Here is a 13,448-nt window from a genome sequence, read left to right on the forward strand (position 1 = left end):
GAAGAATATCCATAGAATATACCAAAAAATATCTTCAAAATATTATATATATATCAAAGAAGAATATCCATAGAATATACCAAAAAAATATATTCACAATATTATATTATATTTAAATATTTCCAATGAAAACTCCCAAAATATATTTTGAGAATAATAAAATTTCTTATTTGTAATTTTTTTTAGAATAATTGATATTTTAGTCTATCTTATAAATTTGGATAAATTTAAATTATAATATAATTATGTGATATTACATATGGGTAGATATTGTAAACATTAAAATATATAAAGATATTATTGATAGTTATAGAAAATATTTTAAATGAATAAAAAATATTTGAAAATATAATATTTAAATGATATAGAGAAAAAAAATAGAGAATCTGATGTATGGTAAAATTTAAAACTTAGAGGTAAAATAGAAAAATGTGTATTTTTTAGAGGTATTTTAAAGGATGAAGTAGAATACCGGATGTGAGTGCTCTTATAGAGAAATACTATTTATTTAGGTAAAAAAATAAAAATTTACATCACTCGTTAGAAGAGACTATTTAACAATTCTTTTTTTTATATTATAAAGAATTAGACATTTTAGTTTCTCTATTAAAAGTGCTCTCTAAGGCAACTAATTGTAGAAGACACTTAACACATCCAATTGAAATTGAAAACAGACTGATATCTTTACATTAATAAATAATGGCAAAGTCTACTAAGGTCGTCGAGGAAATTTAGAGAAATCAGGGCGTCTACGTTCCACATACGCCGTCTTCCCTTCATTACCTTCTTCAGTACCATAAAATATAAGTGTGGCATCTCCTGCAAGGGCCTGCATCGATCATACAAATATATTCACTTATTAAATTATATTTTCAATAAAACAAATGTGTTATTTATTTGGAACATAATCATCATCATCATCATAATTGTATATTTATAATTTGGGAATTTTTCGTACAGTACTTCACTTTAAGCTTTATCGGTGGAGCTCTTCTTTGTTTTCGACTCGTATATAGTTTTCGGCGCAATTTTTTTTTATGACTGTATATTAGTTATCACGCGTGCAACAATATATTTGAACCTAGTTTACGGTACGGTAAACTATTCAGAATTTTCTGAAAATCGCACCAATACTCTAAATAACTACAATATACATGATCATAAAAAAAATCGCGCCGAAAATTGTTCATTCAGAGACCCCCCTCTATATAAATATATTAAATGAGTCAAATCAGCTAATTCAATCGATGGAGTCCTGTTATGAAAACAGTTTTATTTAAGGCCTATCAATCTCTTGGTTTCTTTAAACTCTTTTTACTAAATTTTCTTATCATCTGTACACAATTTATCGTGTTATGTTTGGAATAGTTGAATGGATTCCAAGTTGAGCAACGTACCTGGAGGCCAGCATGACCATCATCAACAGCATTAAGAGCCGATTTCAGGACCCGAAGTGCAGTTGGGCTGTTTCTCAGTATTTCTCTACACCATTTAATTGTTTCTTGCTCTAAATTCTCTAGCTGAAAAAACATCAAAAACCATAACAAAGGAGACAATCAATTTAATATAGACCTTCAAATAAGTTTTATTTTAGCAGAATAAGTTTTATTTTAGCAGCAAAAGAACTTACTGGCACAACAGTATTGACAAGTCCCATTTTATCTGCTTCAGAAGCTGTGTAAAACCTTGCCATGAACCACATTTCACGTGCTTTTTTGGGCCCAACCTGTTAGTTCCATATATAATGATCACACTCACACACATTGAATGGGTCATTCTTAAGAAGTCTCAGCTCGAAAGTTTACCAAGCGAGACATAATGGAGCTTCCATAGCCAGCATCAAAGCTTCCAACCTGCAATAAAATTTTACAACTTGGTGAAGTTTGATGCTGCAATACAACCCTTTCAAAGCTAGATTGATTAGTCAAATAATTTTGAGTCTGAGACTGAGTTGATAAGAACCTTAGGACCTGTTTGACCAAAAACAGCATTATCTGCAGCAATGGTTAGATCACAGACCATGTGTAGTACATGGCCTCCTCCAACAGCATAGCCAGCAACCTGGTGAGGATTATTAATGAAATCATTTTTCTTTTGAATTTTTTTAATACAATGAGCATATTGTATTAAGAGGATTGAACATAGTAAGATTAGCAGGACCAGTGTACCATTGCTATCACAGGTTTTGGAAGACGACGAATCTGCATCTGGGAAATAAGAATAATAATTTTTTTTTAACAAATCTTCCCAAAAACCCAAAAATGGTGGTTAAAGAAAAAAGATAACAGGAGTCAATGATCATAGTCTGCGATACCTGAAGATCTAAAACATTAAGACGACCAAAATTTTCAAAATCCGAATAACCATCTGCCTTTCTCAAAGCTTGATCACCGCCACTACAGAAAGCCTTAGTTCCCTAGTTGAAATTAACATTACACATTACTCAAGCTCAAAATTAATTAAATGGATGAACAGTAATCTCCATTAACAGGAAATAATTCATTTTGCCAATTTGCAAAATGACAAGAAGTTGTGAAGTAAATTCGATAGAGTGTAGAATTTTGGTAAAACCTATTTTGCATGATTATATAAAAAAAATGTCATTTTCCGATGTGACATTGAAAAAAGAGATTTTTTTTTTTTTTTTTGCCAAATTTCCATTTTTTTTCTTGTAATTGGCAGCTAAAGTCTATTTTTTTACTATTCTCGTTTAAGTTTCTAATCTTTTTTGTTTATGTCAAAAGTCCCTTTCATTAAATAATTTGTAACTATTTTCCCTTTGTTGTTAACAATCTAATAAAATGGAGACTTAGCATAAATATTAGAGACTATTGCCACAAAAAAAAAAAAAAAAAGATTAAGACTTAAACGCTACAATTTTGAAAGAACACAAACTTTAGTAGCCAATTTCCTATAATTAATTTTTCTTTTCAAGCAGATCTAATTCTCTATAATTAATATATAAAAGATAATCCTAAACTCAGTATGATAATTAGTTAGTGATTTTTTGCTATTTATTTATTATATTATTTTCTGCCATTGTATAATCTCACATTAAATCAATTATAAACTTTTCACTAAAATAAAAGTATATAATCCCAAAATTATATCATAGTTCTAATCTAAATTATTCTTCTTTCTTTCTCTTTCTAAATCTATAAGTTTTTTATTTATTTTAATTAATAAAAATATTTATAGATAAATTTGATGTAAAATGAAAAAAAAAATAGCTGAAACACTCAAGGAAGTGATCTAATAGTAATATTATATATATATATATATAAAATATGATTTATACATCTTTAGACCATGTATTTTATTTTATTACTTGTTTAGACCTTGTATTTTCACAAATTATTTTTTAGACCATATGTTTTATAAAATAGTTCAAATAGACCCCTAAACTCGATTTTGATCAAAGTTTTTTGAACTAAAATCACAAATAATTCATCAAACTAACAACTTAGAACAAAAATACAGTCATTCTGCCTAAGAACTGTGTTGTTATATTCAATTTTTTATTCATCAAAATTAAGTTTAGGGGCATATTTGAACCATTTTACAAAACACAGGGTCTAAAAAATAATTTATCAAAACATAGGATCCAAATAAATAAAGAGGAAAAACATAATAAATAAATAATAAAAACTCACTAGGTAATTTTTGTATTACAAATAATAAATATATAAATTATTTTGTGGCACTTATTTAAAGTCTCTCAATTATTTTGTCTAAGTTTTTTAATTAAAAAAATTAATATGGAATATACTGGTAAAACTTGTTTAGAGTAGTCAAATAGCTCCCTTAAAATATTTGAGAATTTGTTTTTTATATATTAATAATAGAGTATTCAATTTTTTTGAAAAAAAATAATAAATTATAGAAAAATTGGCAGCTAAATTTTTCATTCTTTCAAAATGGTTACATTTAAGTCCCAATTTTTTTTTCAGCAATAATCTATAATATTTATGATGAGTCTCCATTTTAACATATTGATAAGGGTTAGGTAAAAATGTGCACTAAAGGGATAAGGGTTAGGTAAAAATGTGCACTGAAGACATTTTGAAAAAAAAAATTGGAACTTAAACGCTACACTTCAAAAAAGAATTTCAAACTTTAGTCGTCTATTACTTTTTTTTTTTAAGGTAAAATTACTAATGAATAATGGAAGAATAAAAAAGTACACCTTTCCAGTGAGAATGATGACTCCAATGGAACTATCGTCCCTCGCATCATTGAAAGCACGAATAAGCTCTTTCACTGTAAGTGGCCGGAACGCATTTCTTTTCTCTGGCCGATTAATCGTAATCTTTACCCATAACAAAAGAATCAAAATATATTTCTATAATTGTCATCAAATTCAACTCAAACAAGCTAAGGTTGAAAAAGAAGAAAAACAATCTTAAGTCAAAGCCTGACCTTTGCGATTCCTTCGTCGACGGCTTTCTCGTAGATAATGTCGACAAAGTCCTTACCAGAATCGTCACAAGCGGTTCTCCACACGACAGGGTGAGTCGATACTTCGCCGTGTATCTTATGATATCGGTCGTTCATCGACGCACTAGACAACTCAATTGAGTTCGAGTTCGAATGATCCGACTGACCCGGGATGAGATGGTTGGTTACCAATGCCATTCTCCTTCTCATTGAGTTGAGGTCCTTCTCTGAAACTTTCTCCATTATTCAATATTGAGATATACAGAGATAATGACTACTGACTAGTGATATTGATTATCAATATAAAACTACTTGAAATTAAATTCTCAGATTGTTTTCATGTGACTATTTTTTTTTAATGATAAAACATGTAAAAAATCACAGTTTTTTTTCTTAATCATCCCACTACTACTTGTCGCCAACAAATTAATTCTATAATCAAAATGTACTACACCCCATTTAAGCAAATCTAAAACTTGTCTGTTTTATCTAGAGACCCATTTTGTATAAGTATACCCATTATTCAAAAGGGATCAGTCTGCGAAGGAATCATTACACAAAAGAGCAAACTATAGACCATATTGAAGATTTCTCAAAACTAACAGGTTCTAAAGCAAGGTAAGATTTAACAAGTTTCTGTAGAAACCCACAGTTTAAGTTTAACAAGTTCAAGATCACATAAAAAAAAGCACATGAACATGGAGAAACAAAAGTTTTCATCCATCAAATCCAAGCCACAAATGTTTCTAATATAAACAAAATCATACCCATGGAATCCAAGTGAGAGAGGAGACAACCGTGAGATGGGTGAGGAAGGAGAGAGAGGCTGCGAAAATGTCAGAGAGAAAGAGAGTACACTGATGAAGAGCTAGCTAGCTGAGAGAGATATACTTTTTGTTTAATATTTTTTAAAAAAATTAAAGTATATTTAATTTAGAAGAAAAAATTGATTTTGATATGTTTTATTATGAAAAAAAATAAAACAATATGATAAACTAACGGAAGTTAGTATAAAGGGCACAAATAAGCAAGTTTTTATTGGATTTTAAGTTTCTGATGAAAAATAGTCCAATGATCAGTGATAGATAAGATTTTGGATAAGGCGCGACTTGCTCTGCTTATAATAAAAACGGTGCGTTTTCACTACTTTTTAGTAATTTTCCGCTAATTTAGATATTATTTTTAAAAATTATCTGATGAGCGAAAAATATCGAAATTTGTAAGAGATTAGAGAGAAGCTCTAATCTTGAATACTGAATAAGCGAGTAGAGACTAGAGGGAAGCTCGGCTGATAGCTCCGTGTCTGCCTCTCCGGTGGATTGTGCGCCATATCTGACGTTTGAACTAGGCTGAGTCTGGTGTAAGGGTAAATTTATATATATTTTGTATGTCTATGTTGATATTTGGATTCGAAATTGCTCTCTTATTTTGTCTGTTGATTGAGGAATAATTAATATTGCTGCTGAAATTAGTGCTCGTTGAAATTTAGCTGCTCTGTAATCTCTATGCTTTACTAAATTGAGTTTAATGAGTGACGAATACTGATTAAAAATAAGCTCGAAATTGTAGGATTGTAACATTTGAACTGTATTCGTACATTAATCGACAAAAATTTTATGTTCGAAGGGACCTGTTGGTATGGGAGATTTGATGGGGTAATAGGGTGAGCCCATCATTTTGTGATTGCAACAATTGCTTTCTGGGCCCTTCAATTTAATTTATGCATATAAAGATTGTGCTCATTTCTGAATTGAAATAAAAATTGAAACGAATTACTGATAATTTTTTTGGCTCACTCTCTTTAAGACGCACCGAAAGGCTTCGCTCTTGTACACGGTCAAAAAGCTCAGAGAAAATTCGATTTTATTAGAGGAAAATGTTTTTTGTAAAAATGATGTATTCTCTGGTTATTCTGATCTGACTCCAGCTCAGCTGGGACGGCAGTGACAGCGTGCGTGGTGGTCAACCACCCATTCGCACAAAATTGGGTGGCCCTTGGAGCACACCATGGCACTTGCATCTTATATACACTATTTGTGGAGTATTTTTTACATATCACACACAAATATATGTTTTTAATTTTTAACAATTCACTTTTAACTTTTAACAAAAAGTTCCGACAGATTGTGATTTTTTTTTTTTTTGTACAAGTATTGCCAAATGTATTATGTAGCCACCCAACTTTTTGAGCCTTTGAGCTAACCGCAAGTCACGAAGATCATTCTCTTAATAAAAACATGACCATCAATAATAATGTCGTTTTTTCTTCTTCTCTATTTAGGCTTTTGATATGATTGCTCTTGTTGAGTTTAGAAGGTCCCTAATTTGCCATTGCTTAAGCCTATGCCCTACTCAGAATTTGCTGACATTTGATATTCTTATGTATATGACTTGTTTCGGTGCTGACATATTGTAAAGCAGCAAGTGGAAACTGATCTATAGTTTAAAGACTTTGAGAGTGTCAAGAATTCTCTCGAGTGATCTTGAGAAGCTGTAAACTTGTTTCTGTGGTACTTAGGTGGTAATAGAGCTATAAACTGCCTGCCCGTGGGTGTAGATCTATATGGTCGAACCACATAAACCTTGTTGTTGAGTTTGTGATCTTAGCTTGAAAGTGTTCTGGCTGTGTTTGTAAAAGTTTTTGTTTTGTGAGTTCTTGGTTTCTTATCATTGCTGGGAAAATTGTTTTTCATTAATCTTAAATTTGGAGGCTTTGAATGATTCATAGAAATTTGATTTGCCCAATATTACTTGCTCATATGCATGATTAAAACACACATTTTCTTATGGGTTCTCTTATATTTGCAATGTCCATAATCACCAGTACGTAGATATGGAACCTTTTATTTCAAACTTAGATGCAACCACTCGTATAATAATATATGTCACTCAAGCAATATGCCATAACAATAAACAATGGCTTTATACTTTATAACTACTATAACTTACTTATCCAGCTAAAAAGGAAATTCTGTATGCTCTCTCATAATGGCAATGTAATACCCTACTAATAAGTAACTCCCTACAAACTAGGACTACCTGACAAACTATACATGCTTAAAAATCTAACTCGATTTGGTGTTGAAAGGGGTCAGGAAAATCATGCCGACCACACAAGAGAATACACCATTCAGATGATACTTTGTATAGATTCTCAACATGTATCATGATCAGATTGAAGTCGGTTGCTTGAAGGCTTTCCCATCTGTAAACAATCAATTGGTGGGACAGTAGGAGTCCTCAACTCTCCGAAAGTCTGCCAGCAGAAGGGATCATACATGTGATACCGTTCTTGTATTGGCTTAAGCTGTATGGAATTTAGCGTCACATCTATGCATGGTAGATTGTCACTGCAGGCGAAGTGTACAGGTTTTACTGTATAGGTCCCTCTTATTCTCTCATAGGTGATTCCTGATACAGCCACAGCTGATGACTGGTTCTTACAGTTACTTTTGTCACAATAAAATTGGTCGATCACAATTGGAAGTTGAACTTCAGAAACTTGGATGTTTGAAAACAGAACTCCCTGGACAGAGCCTAATCCACCCTGCAAATACAAGATATAGTGTTTTTAAGTATTGATAAGAACTTGGAAGTAGTTTTTGCTTTTCAAGTACGGACACTAGGAGAACATGAAGAATATTTGGATATAAACTCTTTCTATAATGGTCATGACTCTGCTTAAATCAAGATTTATACCTGCCAAGTCTTGATTCTGACACCATTCATTGTGTTGTGCATCATGACATCTCGGATGGTGATGTTAGAGACACAAGCTTTGGTGTTATACCTGCCTAGACTTCCAATGCTGATTCCGTGACCTGGTCCGCAGTTCACATTGTGTACGTATATATTTGAGCATCCAGTTTGAATTGAAATGCAGTCGTCTCCTGCACAATTCAGTACATGTTAAGAACGTTTTATAATTTTCACTCTTAAAATAACTTAACATATGGGTTTGTTTCATTCAATATCTATGTCATTCTAATTTGCATCACTTTATGTGCACTTCTAAATCCCCGACCTCTACCTTGTTCATATTAGTTGGTTACTGCAAATTTATGTTCACATTTTTTTTCTTAAGCTCCATGGTGTGTACCTTACTTGACACTAGCTTATTATAAACTTAGGTGCTTAATTGTTATGTCTTATTGCTCAAAGCACTTGGTTCTGAGAGCATAGCTTATCTTATGTTTTCTAATAAAAGGAAAAAGGAAAAAGGAAAAGATTCTTTGGCTGGAAATTCACCTGTTTTATGTGATCCTATACGGTAATATCAAGTTGCCTTATTGAGTAAAAGTGCAGAAGTGGACGATGGCGGAGGAATATAATGCAAAGCTTCTAGTTCTTGATGAAGACAGATGAGGAATTAAAAACAATAGTACTGCAGCTTTTTTTTTCTCTGTGGGGTTCAAAGCCTAATCTTTTTATCTCGTGGTCCACTGAAGGTAGTATGTATAAGGTTTAAAATGGACCATACAACTGGTGGTTATAATGGTTAGGGTGAGGCGGGTTGTTTGATGCCACATGTCAATTTATCAGTGGTCAGAGGTGTAAGGTAAGGAAGAAGTATAGAGGTAGGAGATAAGCTTGTGCCTTGCATTTCCGGGATCTCATCTTAGCTATTCAAGTAGATATGATATGATCTTTGTTTTTCTTTTTTAATTACACTAATGCCATCAAATTCTTTTTCACATGTTCCTACTATGTTTTAACCCTTTTGACTTTGGATACTAAGGCATCATCTGTGTTCTACCATTGTTTAAACCAGATACTGTGAATAAGAAAACTATAAACTAATCATGTAAAAGTGATTAAAATTTAATTACCACAGGCGAGAGTGGTGGTGTGGATTAACACATCTTTGGAGTTTTGCAGGTGAATTCCATCCGTATTCGCACTATCACCGGGAGATGACACACTCATGTCATGGACCAACACCCCAACGCAGTTGTCAAACTTGAGGTGGCACTGAGGACTGTTCTGGATTGTTATCCCCGTGACTGTCACATTAAAGCTCCCATAAAATCTCAGGGCCTGTTTAACAAAAAAATACAACAAACATGTTACTCCCCATATGAAGTCATTGAAATTTTTGAGTTATCTTTGGATGTTAGCTTCTCACAAGTGGTCCTTACCGTTGGTTTGATGCTTGGCATTTTCGCACTAAGCTTGCTTCTTATCTACCACAGAAAATTCAATGAAGATCAAGGTAAGTTTTGGACTGTCTGTTGAGTATAATTTAATAAGGAAAGTGAATAATCCAGGGAAAGTTACAAAAGTGAAGGAATATAATTACCGGGACAGGTGGGAGTAGATGTACTGTGCTGTTTAATGGGATAATGAGCTTTAATTCATCATCTGCAGGATCATCATAAAGAGAGGCCTCTTGCCACCAAACTGACCCTTTTCCTTCTAAAATTCCATTCCCTTGAACTGTGATTCCTCTTAGCTTTGAGAATAAAAGCCATTGGAATAGACCTTTTCCCCATGCTTTGGGGTCTGTTGGGGCTATGATTGTGCCATCCAGCTATGGAAAGAAAGAAAAGAGAGTAATATTAAGTAGTTAGACTAATGATATTTAGCACACAGGTATGGCATTGAGATCATTTTTATCACCGAGTGGATTCTCTTTTTGAACCACTAATTTACCTGAAAGACAATGTTGGGCTCACAATATGGGCCAGAAAATTCGATGGGCCCAACAAAGAATTCATATTTAGCAGGCACAAGGAGTGTTGATGCCTCGACCTTACAAGCAGCTGCCCATGCAGCTTGGAATGCCTGCATAGTACCATAGCAAATTATTGTTACTGTGTTCATTACGAAATTAATGCCAATTATTGGTGTTAATTTACACAAAAGACATATATAACTGTATACAATTATTGTTGGAATCTTGATCCAACTGCTGTAACGAGAATCATTTCACTGTGTGGGGCCCATTCATGGGGCAATACTATTGTCTTTGGGCATCAACTATATGACATAATGTAACTCAAAAAAAAAAAAAGTGGCCCACGTAACATCAAACTCGACTACTTTTAAATCCTGAGAATTACGTGCCTATGCCTACAGATAATATTATATAAATAATATCCCACTACCATTTCTCTCTCTCTTATTCCTTTGTTTCAATTCTCTACCAGAATCTCAAAAAAGAATGACCACAAGATATTGAAAAGGAAACCTCATAATAATTCTGCGTTGCAATGTACTTACACGTTAGGTCGTCATATTTCATTATAAATCGTCACTTAAATTGGAAAGTTGTACGGTTTATTAAGATTAATTTTAAGGGTACATTAATAATTAAAAAGAAGATAGGTGTCACATTTGAATTAATATAGTGGGTCCTAAAGTACAAAATTACCTAAACAACATGATGAAGAAATTGAATGAAGAATTACAAAAGTTAGTATAATTTTAAGAGGATTTTGGATGTAGTCCTCTTCTTTATTTAGTCTCATGGCATATTATACGTAATTTAAAAATAAAACAATACAAATGATACTATATATTATTGCAGTATGTACGGGATAAAGAACCAATTAATTTATATATAGAGAACCACTACATTGTATCTATTTTTTGGTAACACTGGTGCAGTTAATTTGTGTTTTCTACATTTCGATAATTTTTTTTCTAATTTTTTTATATGACAGTGTACATTGTAATCATTTACCGTGTCTAAAACAAGATTCAAACAACTTTTACATTCGTATACAAAAAATAAGCATACATGCAACAAGTTGATTTAATTATGTTTTTGGTACTATAATTTATTCATAATTTTAAAAAATTTGTAGAATGTTCTAAATAACTACAATGTACGCCGTTATATAAAAAAATTTAATATTATATCTATGCAACATTCGAAAATATAAAAAGGATGCACCAGGTTGTGAAGAAAGTGAATATTTTGTATTGGTTATCTATATATATTTATATTTATATATATATATATATAAACGGGATAAATAAATATTTGTATTGGCTATCTATATATATTTATATATAAACGGGATAAATAAAAATTCAAAACACAGTCGCTAAAAAAATTCTAAGCCAAACATATTGCATGTTGGAAAGAGGAAAATACATGTAATGACATAAATGGATGAAAATTATCAAAATAAAATTTTCCAACACCAGAACAGAGATTTTTGTCTTTTCCTCTTGTTATTTAAATATGTAGTTTTAACATATTACCCTTAAAAAGGAAAAATAAAATACAATTAACTAAAACCAAAAAAACAGAACCTTTTTCAGACTATTGAGTTTCGTGACTAGTCAATTTATCTCAAACACTTTTAATGCAGTGCAAGTAAAGTTCATAAACTAAAATTCTCTAAAATGTATGTAAAAAACTACATCCTAACGTATAAATATATATATATATATGTATATATTATAAAAAAAAATAAAAGAAAAAACAGAGGATTCCCCTGTTCTTAAGCAAGAAATATTTATGAACAAAGCAAAAAAATTAACACACCTTGGTATCGTCCGTACTTCCATCACCTTTGGCACCAAAATCAATAACGTTAAAGGTTGATGACTGATGACCATTGTTGTAACCTTTATTTTTGGGTGGACTCGACGGCGGAGTGTCGCCACCGGGCTTGACAGTAGTCGGCGGCGGCGGCGGAGCTGCTTTGTAATGCGGCGGAGGTGGCGGAGACTTTGGCTTTGATGAACCACCATGATGGTTGTTGTGGCTGCTGTGGCCCTTGCCTTTCTTTTTATTGTACAAAGATGAGGCTCCTTTGTTCTGGTGCTTCCAGTGTCTACCCCTTCCACCAATGCAAGCTTCAAAATTTGATGACCACACCAGAAAACCAACCAGAATCATGAATGTGAGACTGCTGAAACTAAAACCACCCATTTTCTTAACACAATGTGGACAAGAGAGAGAAAAGGAGAGAGAGAGAGAGAGGTGGTGATGATGATGATGGTATGAACAAATGAGAGTTGGGTTTAAATAGGGAGAGAGCTCAAAAGCTTCTGGTAAGACTGTTAATACATATGCAAAAATAAGGTACAATAGTATTATTATTATTATTATTATTGATATTAAAGGCTATATGTGTAATGTGAGTTTCGTTTTGTTTTATCTATGTATAGTTTTACATTCTATGTCGTAGTTGGAGCAGTAGTATACTATACACTAACATATGCAATTTTAAAAAAATTTGTTGGAATTTTGTTGGCCTCGTCATCATAAAGGACCCATTTTATACATGACAAGTGTCACAATGTTGTTACTTTTGATCTGATCAAGCCATCCACACAAGCCAAGCTTAAATAACTAATTAGTCTTAGAAGATAGTAAATACACTAAACCAAATGAAATATTCTTCATTTTAGCTAGCTTGACACAAAAAGAGACAATACCCAATAAACGAATTATCTTAAAAGGCTGGTTTTTCTTTTGTTCTACAATATTTCAATATTGTTGGTATATTTATAGTTCATATAGTCTAAGCCTTAGCTTCTCCATAAGTGTTTGAGCTACATTGTATGTGATAATGATGTTAACACAAGCAATTAATGGTCAAAATTCTGTATCGATAACAGGTACTGCTACTAGTTATAGCTTATAATTGGTTATGTTTTGGCACATTGAAAGCCTAGTTTAGCTGTGTTGTGTTGTGTTGAACCAAGCCAAATGATAAGATATTATTATTATTAATTATTATTTTAGGATTAGGGAAATGTGGAAGCCAAAAAGTGACACGTGAGTGGGTCTATAAGGTGTCAAGGTCCGGCACTGATTATAACAACACTTTATGGTCACATGCTTCGTTCACGGACTCAACTCTTTTTTTTTTTTTTTTAAATTTTTTTGGCTTTTTTGTCTTCTTGATTCCCTTGGCTACAAATTCACCATCCTTCTTCTCCTAATTTGTAAAGCTTTTGCTTCTACAACATCCCAATGAGTATTAAAAAAAGTAGTGTTTAAAAGGGTAACCCTAAACAGTCCCAAAAGGTCCCACTTTAGTAATGAA

The 13,448-nt window shown here is 32.3% G+C and overlaps 2 protein-coding genes and 1 long non-coding RNA gene across 5 annotated transcripts; 1 reads left to right on the forward strand and 2 right to left on the reverse strand.

Annotated features, from left to right (window-relative positions):
• Positions 1 to 547: 547 nt before the first annotated feature.
• Positions 548 to 5,399, reverse strand: LOC133822126 (1,4-dihydroxy-2-naphthoyl-CoA synthase, peroxisomal). 3 transcript variants are annotated; one of them, XM_062254354.1, is made up of 10 exons: positions 5,205 to 5,399; positions 4,420 to 4,670; positions 4,187 to 4,309; positions 2,315 to 2,416; positions 2,169 to 2,207; positions 1,963 to 2,061; positions 1,806 to 1,853; positions 1,631 to 1,726; positions 1,398 to 1,520; positions 548 to 829 (listed from the first exon to the last, which is right to left on the reverse strand). In XM_062254354.1, exons 1-10 carry the CDS (start codon positions 5,206 to 5,208, stop codon positions 713 to 715), a joined length of 1,002 nt encoding a protein of 333 aa, XP_062110338.1. In that variant the 5' UTR covers positions 5,209 to 5,399; the 3' UTR covers positions 548 to 712. The 3 variants fall into 3 exon arrangements, with proteins under 3 accessions (XP_062110338.1, XP_062110339.1, XP_062110337.1); XM_062254355.1 differs by having other exon boundaries at positions 4,420 to 4,664; positions 5,205 to 5,397; XM_062254353.1 differs by lacking the exon at positions 5,205 to 5,399 and having other exon boundaries at positions 4,420 to 4,680.
• Positions 5,400 to 7,265: 1,866 nt separating this feature from the next.
• Positions 7,266 to 12,465, reverse strand: LOC133822124 (polygalacturonase At1g48100-like). Its single transcript, XM_062254351.1, has 7 exons — positions 11,936 to 12,465; positions 10,090 to 10,221; positions 9,737 to 9,967; positions 9,576 to 9,620; positions 9,267 to 9,474; positions 8,137 to 8,327; positions 7,266 to 7,984 (listed from the first exon to the last, which is right to left on the reverse strand). The coding sequence occupies exons 1-7, from the start codon at positions 12,323 to 12,325 to the stop codon at positions 7,592 to 7,594; spliced, it is 1,590 nt and encodes a 529-aa protein (XP_062110335.1). The 5' UTR covers positions 12,326 to 12,465; the 3' UTR covers positions 7,266 to 7,591.
• Positions 9,469 to 10,373, forward strand: LOC133822128 (uncharacterized). The gene is made up of 2 exons (XR_009887807.1): positions 9,469 to 9,649; positions 9,805 to 10,373. It is a non-coding gene; the product is annotated as an uncharacterized LOC133822128 (long non-coding RNA).
• Positions 12,466 to 13,448: the final 983 nt, after the last annotated feature.

This window comes from Humulus lupulus, chromosome 3, assembly GCF_963169125.1.
Source record: "Humulus lupulus chromosome 3, drHumLupu1.1, whole genome shotgun sequence".
Lineage (NCBI taxonomy): Eukaryota > Viridiplantae > Streptophyta > Magnoliopsida > Rosales > Cannabaceae > Humulus > Humulus lupulus.